The 12658-nt window shown below is 46.6% G+C and overlaps 1 protein-coding gene across 1 annotated transcript in view; it reads right to left on the reverse strand.

The window, feature by feature from the left end:
* Window positions 1–461: 461 nt before the first annotated feature.
* The window catches only part of LOC118231401 (protein FAM160A1-like), a 28596-nt gene continuing 16399 nt past the window's right edge, over window positions 462–12658 (reverse strand). The window contains 10 exon segments of the mRNA XM_035425162.1: window positions 462–1682; window positions 2038–2158; window positions 2801–2979; window positions 3203–4105; window positions 5166–5392; window positions 5784–5863; window positions 6565–6732; window positions 7163–7249; window positions 7568–7726; window positions 11916–12560. Of these exon segments, the coding sequence (XP_035281053.1) occupies window positions 1462–1682; window positions 2038–2158; window positions 2801–2979; window positions 3203–4105; window positions 5166–5392; window positions 5784–5863; window positions 6565–6732; window positions 7163–7249; window positions 7568–7726; window positions 11916–12560 (2790 nt within the window). The 3' untranslated portion in view covers window positions 462–1461.

Below are 12658 nucleotides of genomic sequence, written 5' to 3' on the forward strand. Positions count from 1 at the left end.
TTAAACGTGAGTTAAGAGAGCGCTTGTTCCACGTTTGAATCGTACCGCACGAAGACATGCTTTTGATTGCGTTCCCGTCATCGATTGCTTAGGATTATACAATCGATGCTCAGGGGGGCTAGGCGCTGCTGTTCATACACTGTGCTGGATAAATATGTTATCAGCCCTGACCTTGAGCATGTGAGCGCCACCGCTCAAAAAGTGTAAGGCCACAGATTCATAGCAGAATCTAAAAATGAGTCTGTTTCGCGTCAATCGTAGCATAACAAGCTTCACATTCCCGGCATTGACAATCAGGAAGATTTCACGTATAAGTAAAGTGATTAAAGAGATTACTTTAATTAAATACTGAGGCCTCAGACCTTTAACCATTTCTTTGGTCATCAAACCTGTGGTGTTACTAACAAATACAGATTTGCTGAAAAAAAAAACGAAAACACGTGATCAGATTAATTGCAATAAAGGGATTGTTGACTATTTCACTGTTCCATAACATTTTAAAGGGCTTTCCAAAGTCATTGTAGAGCACTGAGCATTTAACCCTGTGTAACAGGAGGCATTGTTGACAACACAGATCACTTTGAACTACTACTGCTGCTCAGTGAATATTCTGGAAATCAAAAACTTTGAGGATTTGCAGCAGTTATTACCCTACGGAAGGCTCTGAATTTTTTTGTAAACACGCTTTATTACTAGTTGTGAAAATACTAATAGAAGTGATCTTGAGAAACAGTATTTTCATTAGGTTGAGATCACATTCTCAACAGGATTTATTTTGATGCAAACTGCCTTATCCCCTGGCTCATCTGTAGTGAATAAGAAGCAATACATTGACACTTGTGCTCTTGTGCTTGTAAAATGCATAATAATTAAATGCACTCAAAAAATGAGGAAAAACCCGAAACAGTTTTAAGGGTAGTGTTGAATAATGGCGTTTCCTGACCTGGTGCATTTGGACAGGAGTGGTCTAGACAGTTCAAGGAAGGACATTCACCCAATATAAATCCCTTTTTAAAATCTGAAAACCCGCATGAACTATGTAATGTGTGATACGGAATGATACCTTAAACATTGTCTTCCATTTGCCATAGATAACTGAATTTTATATATTGTGTTTAAAAATCTTTTAGTTCCTCCCCACTTGCCTTGTTCCTTTATATGCTGAGGAACTGAACACAACTGCAATTCACTGAGCTGGTCTACAGTGATCTTATTTTAACCTTGTGAAAATCAAATAAAAATATAATTGAAAAAAACTTTTTGAAGACAGAAAATAGAAGTTCACCAAAGAGGTATCTTTGTAATCAAGTAGTGCCAGGAACGTGAGATAAAAAATATATATTTCAAAAGTCTTTAAAAAAATATTCAGATATCCAGAGATTAAAAAGTAGAAGTAACAGAGACACACACGCACGCACGCACACACACACACACACACACACACACACATGGATTAGAGCTCTAGTCCTCCTGGTGCGTGTGTGTGAGTATAGAGTGCTCCTGAGCGAAGGCTGCCAGCTCTTTGAGGAACTCTGCGAAGAGGACCGTAGCGAACACCCCGTTCCGGAGCTGGGGAGGGATCTTGGGAGGGGGCGGCAGGTTCTTTGTGACCCTGCTGCCGACGAGCGGCATCCTGTCCTCCGGTCCGTTGGGAAGCCAGTCTCCGTTCGAGAGCAGCACCTCTGCGAATAAAAAACAACAGATCACAGAATGTTCTAGAAACATGTACAGTGTTCTAATGCCCTCAGAGCTTCCTTCGGAAATGAACAAAGTCAGTTTTCCACTAAAATAAAAAAACATTTAGGGCCGGTTTCCCAGGCACAGATTAAGCTTAGTCCTGGACTAAGTTTAGTCCTGGAGAATCTCCATTCAAAATCATATTTAGTCCAGGATTAGGCTTAAATCTGTCTCTTCAAAACTGGCCCTTAATAGCTCATTTAAGAAGCAGATGAGCTACTCTCTTGGTGGTTTTGGTGGCTGTGAGCCCCAGCCCCCACAGTAAGGTCCCGGCCCAGGGTTCGAGTAGCGCTAGCTCACCTCGGCTGCGGAGGGCATCGTCTCGGGCCAGCATGTGCTGCCGCACGCCCCTCACCAGCTCTGGGAAGTCTTTCTTCGCTGCAGACCTCTGCTCGATCTGGTTCTTCACAGACGCAAGAACCTACGCAGGAAATCCCATTGAGCTACACCCACACCAGCGTCCTCACATTTTTAAAAAAATCATTTCCATAAATGGGCCACATGAGCCTCTGACTATGCCGGCAGATTCAGCTCATAACCTGGAAGATGAAGCAGGCATCTTTTTTTGTTAATTTGTTTGTTTTTTAAACATTTAGAGCAAAGGTGTGCTGAAAATGACTTTTTAGCTTGAGCGTGCTTGTGTTCTAACAGCTAATTGGGTTGATGTGTGCTTCTCCTATGTAAACAGACAGCCTGTGTGACTGAAACCATTTATCATAACAGCAGGTTTTGAGGGCCCACCTCCGATGTGCCAATCATGTCTCTACATTCTCTCTACTGGTGTGTTCATTTGACAGGCATCTGCTGAAATAACACACCCTGTTAATGACAGGGGTCAGGGGGACCAATCAGTGCCTGCTGGGGAAATCTGTGCTCTGGCAGCTGCGAGCACATGCAGAACACACACACACACACACACACACACACATAAACACAAATACACACACAATCCAACACGCACACGTACACGTACATGGACACACACTCACACACACACACACATAAACACAAATACACACACACACACACGCACACACACACATATAAGGAGGCAGCGCAGCACCTGGTAGAGCAAGCGAACGCTCGGCTGCAGCACCATGTTGGTATTGAGCAGGTAGGAGTGCAGCAGAGGCTGGGGGTACGCGGCTAGCTGCGCCAGGATGCCCGTCAGAAGGAGGTTCACGTGGATGGAGTTCTCCAGCATGTTCTCTAGCCGGGACAGCAGCACGCTGATGAACGGCCCTGTAGGGGAAGAGGACACAAATTTCTGTTTCAGTTTTTTTTACTCCAGAGAGCTGAGAAAATGTTACATTGAGCAATATTTCCCACATTTATATTCGCACCATCTCCCGGCGACAGTAATTCATCATAGTTTTACAGCTCAGGCTGTATAAATATGATTCATAAGTGTACTGGCGAACGCTTGTGGAATAGAGGGAAGGTCAACGGAGGACCCACTTCTCACCTGTGAAAGGTGCGCCCTGCATCCAGGTCCCGCTCTGGTTTTTTGACCCAAATGGCGAGGGAGTTTTCTCTAGCTCTGGCGAGTCGATGTCGAATGATGTAAAGTCCACCTCGTCCTCTTCCGCAGGGCTGACCGGCTTACGGAACTGCCTCTCTCCTTTCACCGGGCTGGTTGGGTCTGCCCCCAAAGCGCGGATGAGCTCGTAGTACTGGGACATGAAGTCATCTCTGGTCTGGCTTGCCCGAATGTGCAGCTTGGAATTGTGGTCAAAGGCATTGTTGTTCTGCTCTTTCGCCACTGGGGGGTGCTGTGGAGAGCTCAGACCATTGCTTAGCGGCTGGGTGGGCTGATCCTGAGTCAGCCGCTCGTCCTGCTGGTGGTCTTTAACTGGCCCTGTGCTCTGGGCCTTTGGCAGGCTGTGTTCCACTAAATCCCTGGTGTCCTTTTGTGCGATGAGGTTGTAGACCAGTACATCATCCTGGAAGTCGGATTCCTCAATGTAGGAGCCCTTGATGAGCATGATGGCGTTCTTCCTCATCTCCTGGATGTGTTTTGGTGGCTCAGCAGGAACTGGGGGCCTGGTCTCCTCATCGGGGGGCAGGACGGCATCGTAACTGTCGTCCCACTCCAGCTCCAGGTGGTTGACCTGCTCCCCGGAGGAGCCCAGGTCCGAGGAGGGGCGGGCTCTCTGCGTCCTCCTGGACGGCTTTCCCGACTCACCCAGGGGGTTGCCCTGGCAAAGTTTGGGGGGAGGGTCCACGCCGTCGTACGGGGCTGACCACACGTGACACGCCTTGACGCAGACGGTGATGCAGATACGGGCATCATGCAGATACCGAAGGTAGCTAACGTCCGTGAGAATCTCAGGCCCAATGACACAGGAGAACCCAGAGCCATCCTCATCTGAGTGCAGCTTCTCCGTGCCTGAAATATAAATATAATTATCTCACATTGAATGCCACACCTGGGAACCCAGAGAAACAAATTCACGGTACAATAATACCAGTGTCCATAACCACCCAAAGGATACTTCACACAAAAGAGTGCTGTTTAACCGTAATAAACATTTAAATAACTGCTCTAATTATGTAAATACAGAGGCTTTACAACCAGCAGAAGACATTATAAGTAGATTATAATTTTGCATAATCCCCATCAGCCTATAGAAATAAAAAAGCATATCCACTGTGGACAAAACCCTTTCGAATGTGATTAAAAATGAAAGCACAATCGTTGACTTTGAAGTGTAGCGTAACTGTTACAGAAGCAAAATATAAAATATTACCCCAATTAGAGAAAATAGTGGGCAAAGGTTATTGCAAACTATCATGGACGCAACACATGGATTTGCGATGACACCCTTACAACCGGGCCTGCCTCACATTTGGATCAGTCCGGTCACCATGACGGAGAACCAACTCCTCTCTCTCGAAGAATTACACTCAAATCAAATTACAACTATATTTATACAGCGCACTTTACAAAGAATTTGTCGCAACGTGCTTCATAGCATAGTTTGTTCAATCAAGTCAATACTGGTTGAAAGCATTTTGAGATGACAACCCAGGAGTCTGATGGACTACCACCTTCAAATGCCCTCATGCAACCAGTACCCCACACAACACTCCACTGTATAGCTACGGTACGTCAGCTAGCTTTATCCTATGAGGTACAATCAAAGCAGCTTAAAGTGTCAGCCATTTAAATGTGTAACTACTACCAACAGGTAATTAGCTAGGGAGCTAAAACAGATTGCACGAATTGTCCCAGCTCTTTGCTCAGCTAAACTGCAACATCCATTAGATTCACGCAGACAGGTGAGTGTGACTTTAATTAGATCGCAGCACTTTAATTACACCTCATTTTGTTCTACTGAATGTGCATTATGTTTTATAGCACGGTCAACCGTGACCGTTGCTAAGGGAGCGTGTTTTTTTTGCGGGAAACCCTATCCGAAACGCACCCTTTCAACAGAGTGTGTTGCGTATTGGAACAGTGAGGGGCGTACCCGTATTTCCTTGGTGGGGGCCGTCCGGGCTTTTCGACCAGTGGATGCGGTCCAGCTGGAGTTCCGGGGCGCAGCAGGACGGGGACAGGCTCAGGATTTTGGCGGCGGACGTGGAGTAGCAGTCCCTCTCCTGCAGCACCCTGCGTTGGCTCAGCATCATGTGACTGCAGGGGATCAGGTACCTGGAGGACCAGAGCTCATCCCATTAGTCACGTACCCAAGAGAACCTGGCCCAGATGGCTTTGTTAGGAGGGGAAAGTTCAGCTGAACAGGTGTAGAGACAAACAGCACGCTGTAATTCACAATCCCTGTCTTCCTAAAATAATTCCACACACCATGTATGATGTCATAAAGACATTCTGGTCCTCCAGCTCTTGCCAGAGACTGATCATTTTGGAAACAGAATATCCCTTAGTAAAATATTACAAGATCTGAAGCATAAAACAGTGTATATTTGCCCACATATTGTAAAGAGTGGTGATATATTGATAAAATATTTTATTTCAATATATTTCCATATTCCATGACCTTTCGTTTTCTTCTCAGCAATTGTGAGAAAAAGAAAATGCTCACCTCAAGACAAGCTGCAGCATCACATCCTCGCAGTTTAAACCAATCAGAGTGCGGAACAGGGCCAATGACACGGTGCCCAGCTGTAATAAGCAGACCCACGTTCACATTTCACCTTCATGCAACAACACCATTCACAGCACGTCCATGCAAGATGGAGCATTGTCATCAATAATTAACTGACAACCTTAATTTGTTCATTTTATGATGTGTGGACAGCTTTGATGTACCTTTGCATATTCTTTTAACAACATAAGCCAAACAACTCATAAAATTACGACTCATTTAATTCCAATGTTTCAGTTCTGGGGACTCACGATGCAACATGTTTTTTTGTTTCAGTTGAGCCGTCATTTAATTAGGTTTTAATTAACTGTCAAAAAAGTAAGTCCTTAAAAGTAAGTCCCGAAGGAACAGCAGCTGGAGAGGGGTTTGCAATAATATAAAAGCAAATAATGTTGTTGAATCAATCTTTTTGTGTTAATATCTGGCCTTTAAACACATTTGGTAGAGCTGCCTGAAGCTTGTTCATCGTTCAATAAATTTTCCCAAGCCCATCTTAAACATTAAAACTCGATGCCAAATCATCAGCTGCTGAATTATTTAAAGGCCTAAATTATTAATGACACCTTTACTTGAGTCTTTTAGTAATACTAAATCCCTATCTCTACCCAGGAATAGTGCAAGTGTATTAGATGGGCATGCTATGACTGCAATGTTCTTTGCAGCGAGAGTCATGAACACTGGCGTCATGGCTACCGGACCCCTCCCCTTGGCGGCCGACCTGGAAGGGCGTGTTGATGCGGCTGACCAGCGTGTCCAGGATGTGCACGTTCTCGTGCCGGTGCAGCAGGACGAAGCTCAGGAAGGTCTGCAGCAGGGCGGGCTCGGTCACGCTGCGCAGGAAGAGGTCCAGGTACGCCGTGGTGGTCATCACCTCCTCCACCGTCAGCTGGGGCACATGAGGGCACGAGCGGTGAGCGGTCAGCAGAACAGAGCACAGCGCTCTGGAGCTTAGCTAATGAAGCTAGCTTACTCAGCACATTGTACACTCGCTTGCATTAGTGATTGAACTACCATGGATCCAGCTTCTTTGCTTGCTCAGAAAAGCTTTTCACTGCCAATACATTATTCTGCTCCAACTAACGGGTAAGCAGCCTGTTTTAGTTTAATGCATGAAAAAGATACCGTATGTCCTGAGCTTAGTAAATGTGCTTTCAAATGCTGTTTTTCCCAACACCATAGTGTGATAAGTGTGCCACTGTGTGTGTGCGTGTGTGTGTGTGTATAGAAACTTATAGTCTGATTGTCCATTCGGGTCCATCATCGTTTTGAGCTTTTTGGGCCTAATCAGCAGTTGAGACCAGCGATCGCAGACTGACCTTGTGTAGAGCCGGGGCCAGTACAGGCACAAGGAATCCGTTATAAATGTACCCCACCAGCTGGTTTTTGATCGAGGAATGGGATACCTGGGAACACACGGAAGGGTTGTGAGTCTCTGCACACCGGTGAATGCACCATCCATAAGCATAACCGGGCGATTTCAGATTCTCTTTCTGTGGTGATAAAATAAAATCCTTTTTTATGAGAAAACTGGGACATGCTCTGATAGCTGTTACAACTTTTTCCGGCCCTCTAGTGGTAAAAAGTGGAAAACCGTTTCTGCTGCATTAAACTGCAGATGGACCCAGGGAAGGCAGCCAAAGGCTCCTGAAAGGGGGAGCTTTAGGAGCCACTTGGGTCTGGAGGATGAGGCCTGGAGTCTGTGCTGATTGGTCGATCCTCACCTGGATGACAGTGCTGCAGAACTCCAGGGAGTTGAGGAACTGCACCAGAGCGGGAATCTGCTGCCAGTCTTCCACCTGGAGGCAGTGCCAGTCCTCACCCCGCGTTGCCAGCCTGGTGGGCAGGGACGAGTACAGACCGCTCAACCCTGTCGCCAGCACCTGGACGCACACACACACACACACACACACACACACAGACAGAGGCATACATACACACAGACAGACACACACAGACACACACACACAGACAGGGGCATACATACACACACACAGAAACACACAGACACACACACACAGGGACATATATACACACACACAGACACACATACACACACACACACAGACAGGGGCATACATACACACACACACACACAGACAGAAAGGCAGACAGACAGGGACATACATACACACACACAGAGACACAGAATCAAACCAGCGTTGATCACTGTGACCATGCTGACCCATGTATGGGTCATTGACATGCACAGGTATATTGACAACAGAGCACACAGCGGGTTTTATTGAATGTCCCCTGCAGTGTAGGTTTCAGCACAGTAGAATATATGGTTGTTGAGATTAAGACCAGAGACACGTGTCCTCTACAGGGGACAAAAATGAATTGCTGGGTGGCTTAGGAGGAAATGAAAACCACTTCTACTGTTGATGACACTACTTTGCAAGTACTTTTACATTCACAGTGGATGAATCTACTATTAGCTTCCCCGAAGCTACATACAGGAATCTAGTGGGAGTAGGAAGCATTTGAACATAACACACTGTCAGTGTGTATCCTGTAGAAAAAATAATACAGGGAAGAACATGGATCAACGGGCGAGAAACAGAGAAGCAGGCAATCACATGACCTGCTGCTGCAGAACAGTGCCCCTTTCCTAAATCTCTCAGTTTGCAATTCCCCCCCGACCACTGCCGGTCACACAGGAGACCTGCAGCTACTACCACGCTACCCTCCCCTGGTTATGTAAGAGGCGGCCGCCATTACCACCAAAACAACGAGAACAACAGCATTGTGGGACGAGCAGGGAGCTCGGCGCCGAAGCGTTTTCCAATCAGCGAACATCTCTCCTTAATCCGCCTCGCTCGAATGAGGTCAGCTCTGCTCCTGCCTGGCCTGGATTTACACTGAGGCCTGTCGTGAAATATCTGACCAAGGACGGGGGAAGGGGGAGGAAAGGATACCCCCAGGAGGGAAATATATTGGCCAAATATATTTAGAAAAACATGTTAGGTCAAAGTGGTTTTTTTTTCAAGCCCACAACCTGGGAATACACTGTAAAAACCTGGAAATAATGTAAGCTGCCCGTGTTAAGCCTTAATACTATGGAGGGAGATATAATGGTACTCTCGTACTGGTTACTGTAGCGTCCGCTGGACCTTATGTGATTTCTTTCTTGGTTTCACTGGTACTCAGTGACGAGCTGAGATAAGGTATTAATTAAATCAGCAACTAACCTGGAGAGCTACTTTCTCTCAGCATACTGAAATCCTCGAGCTAACAAAATGAAATGCTCAATCTGATTGCACTGAAATGCTCAGCACAAGTAGAAATATTCTCTCTGGACAGCCTGCTAAAAGCCCTCATACTGCTTTAGCCCCGATTTCAGCTGGGCTCTAATCTAATAATCTTTATTAACGCTGGAAGGGAGAAGATTGTCGAATCATATCAAACAGCAGAAACCCCTGCAGAAGTGCAGTACAGTGAAACCCAGACAGAGCTGAACTGCAGGGCTGTGTGGCTCTGCTTAAGGAGCTGGGCCTGTAACCCAAGCGTCAGATTTGATTCACACATTCAGTAAACAGCCTGCAGTGTAAATGGATCACATGCTTTGTAAATAATGCCGTCACGAGATCCTGAATTAGAGTCTGCTCGGCAAGCAGTCAAATGCAAATAACATAACATAACACGAAAAGCAAGACGGAACGTGTGCGTTGGATTATTTCGAAAACCAGAGAGTTGGGTGCGCCAGTAACTACCCTGAATAGAGGATACAAGGTGCTTTACCTGCACAGAGCTTTTACACCTGCAGTCACCTCTATGCCTGGAAACAGACACCAGGCCAGTAATTCTGCAGCGTTGGGCTGTTTTCTCCCATGTGGCTTAATCACATTAACGGCCATTACATAAGACATAATCAGCTCAGCCATATCTCCCTCACTCATCACGTTACAGGTAGAGGCCTCTCTAAATGATGATGTGTGAGGTCCCATCAGTACAATGTCTGTTTTCCCTTCAGCAGTACCAGATGTTGAGATGTTTCAGAGGAAGTGGCCAAACACCTCATATAACTCATTTATATCAACATGCACATCTTCAGGTTGACCTTTTTGAAAATACAAAGCATTGTTGCCTACTGTAGGAGGCATACTCTCTCTCTCTCTCTCTCTCTCTCTCTCTCTCTCGCCTACCCTTTTCAGTTTAGCAAGTGATGGGTTCGGAGGTTTGTTCTGCATACAGAGTTAAGCATATTGATAAATGAGATGCCTGGTCATTGGGGTCTAGGTTGTAAATTGTGTGGCTGAAGGTCAGAGGGCAGGGTGAGAAGGGGCTATGCCTGCAATGAGTGGACACCGGGGTGCCATAAGGTATCGGGCAAGACTAACAGCGTGTGCTGTTGATGAACAAATCACGTCATTCTGGAACAAAGAGATAGGCCGTCACAGATAAGATGGACATGGGTGCCAAGTCAAGGCCTCAAAGGGTATTTAAGGCAGGTCAGATGACCAGTGTGTTGAAGGTTGCCCTACCGCAAATGTGTTTGTTATGTTGGTGAGTTCCTGCATTGTCTTGACTTTGATTCCACAGAGACAAGCTGGGTCTTAACCAATTCTGCTGAAGTTCCAAAACCAGAATTACTGGTGACACAATAAGTGCAAATTTCCAAGTATCTGCAGTTTGTACCAGGGAAGACGACTATGACTTATAGCTACAAACAAGTCCTTGGACAGACAAGCAGGCTAATTGTGTGAAGACACTCTCATATTGACGACAAGCAGGGCCTGATTAGATGAATTATGTCACAGTGGCAACCACTTACTGTAAGAACTATTGGCCTCCAGCAGTTTGTTTTTCACTGAAGTAATTTGGCCTCTTCATCAGCTCCCGTCCCATAAACAGAAAGCGAGTCCCTCCTTACGGTGCCAAGGAGACTAAATTTACCACGCCACATCAGAGTGGAATTTACTTTCACCTCTCTATTAGCAATTAACGCCAGATCCACGGCGAGACTTGAAATTTATTAACCGGTTGGTTCAATTATAAAGTGATATTTCAATGTCTGCACCCATTCTTCACGCTCCAAGCTGTGTTTTATTCCATTTTGTATTGCAGTAGTATTACTGTGTGTGAATTTCTCTTTCTCCACAAAGATCTGCATACAAATTTGATCGAGTACACAGGGAAAACACAGCCTTTATAACCAAACATATCATTACAATTAATTGTAAAATATAAGGAAAAATCAGTGAAGTAAATGTACAGATGAAAATGGGCACTTCTAACAACCAATTCAAACTGACGAAATTCAAAGAGAACTAGTGCGTTCCATACTTCCAGACTAGTGTGTGATCCAGTGCAGCAGATATTGATTTGTAATTATCAGTCAAGAGCATCACACTGAGAAGAGAACAGTGTGTTGCCATATTTCACGAGTAATTACTGAAGAATCTTAGAGTTCCCTGCTGCGAGACTCGCTTGACGATTGAAAGCAGTATTGTGAAAACACAGCAGAACCTGAAGGGTAACACATAAAGTGAAGATAACACTACGGGTGAGGCATTATGGATGACTTTTTGGTATTACAAAAACGCTCTTTGGTATTACAAAAGTGTTTAACTTTAAAAAAAAAAAAGATTCCATTTGTAACATTCTGAGGTCATGTGACTGAATAAGATGCAACTGAGTAAAAAAAAAAAAGTTTCACAAAAAAAACAACAGCAGAACTAGATCAATGCTTAACATCTTGCGGTGTTACAAAAGCAATTGTCCACAATGCAGTCCTCTGAACTGCAGAAACTGCTGCTGGGAGAGTGTTGACAGTAATGTACTTTAATACCAGTGTATTAACGTACTACCAGGGTAGCAATGTACGTTAAATCAGTGTTTTTCTTGTTAGAATGGAGGTTGAAACAGTGACAGAGAGAGAGTGAGGGGGGGAGCGGGAGAGAGGGGAGAGTGGAGCGAAAAAGAGAGAGAGGGAAGGGGGAGGGGGGAAGAGAGGGTGAGAGAAGGGGGGAGAGCGACAGAGAGGGAAAGAGACAGAAGGAAGGGGGAGACTGGAGAAAAGGGTTAGAGCAGGGGGGAGGGAGAGAGAGTGAAAGAACAGGGACTCACCGGGCAGAAGTAGGTGTTCTCCACGATGTGCTTGGCCACCACCTGGTTTTCGGCCGACAAGGCCATGATGAAGAGGAGGGCTTCGCGCGCCTGCCGCCCCACCCGGCCCTCGCGGTGGGTGAAGGGGATGAGCAGGGAGAAGATGAGGAAGTTGGCGGCGCCCTGGTCCTCGCTGGTGTGGAAGAAGAGCTCCAGGACCGAGGGGTCCTTGGCCAGGATGGAGCAGAGCTGGTTGAGCAGGAGCACCAGCTCGGCCTCCACGGCGGGGGCCCCGGCCCCGGCGCAGGAGCCCAGCAGCATCATGAGGGGCCGCAGGATGGGCTTGTGGTGCAGGAGGGGCTGGCGGGACTGGCCCACCAGCATCTCGTACATCTTCAGCTGCTCCACCTTCATGTCGTCGGTGAACTCCCGCCTCAGGCTCCAGAGGAAGAGCTGCTCCATCACGTTCTCCGTCACCACGAACTCCAGGATGGGGCCCATGGCGCCCGCCTGCCCGCTGTCCTCCTCCATCAGGAGGAAGAGCATGTGCTCCACGTAGTTCTGCACCGCGCTGGCCTCGTCGCCCGGGATGGGCCCGAAACGCATCCCCCCGCCGAACCCCATCCCGCTGCGCAGCGGGTCGTGCTTCTCCAGGATCTTCACCACCTGAGGAGAAGAACACTGAGCTAAACTCACTGCAGAGAGCCCACAGATCCACTATACAGAGAGCACACTGATACCACAGACTCACTGTACAGAGAACA

The sequence above is a fragment of the Anguilla anguilla genome, chromosome 7 (genome assembly GCF_013347855.1).
Source record: "Anguilla anguilla isolate fAngAng1 chromosome 7, fAngAng1.pri, whole genome shotgun sequence".
Classification (NCBI taxonomy): domain Eukaryota; kingdom Metazoa; phylum Chordata; class Actinopteri; order Anguilliformes; family Anguillidae; genus Anguilla; species Anguilla anguilla.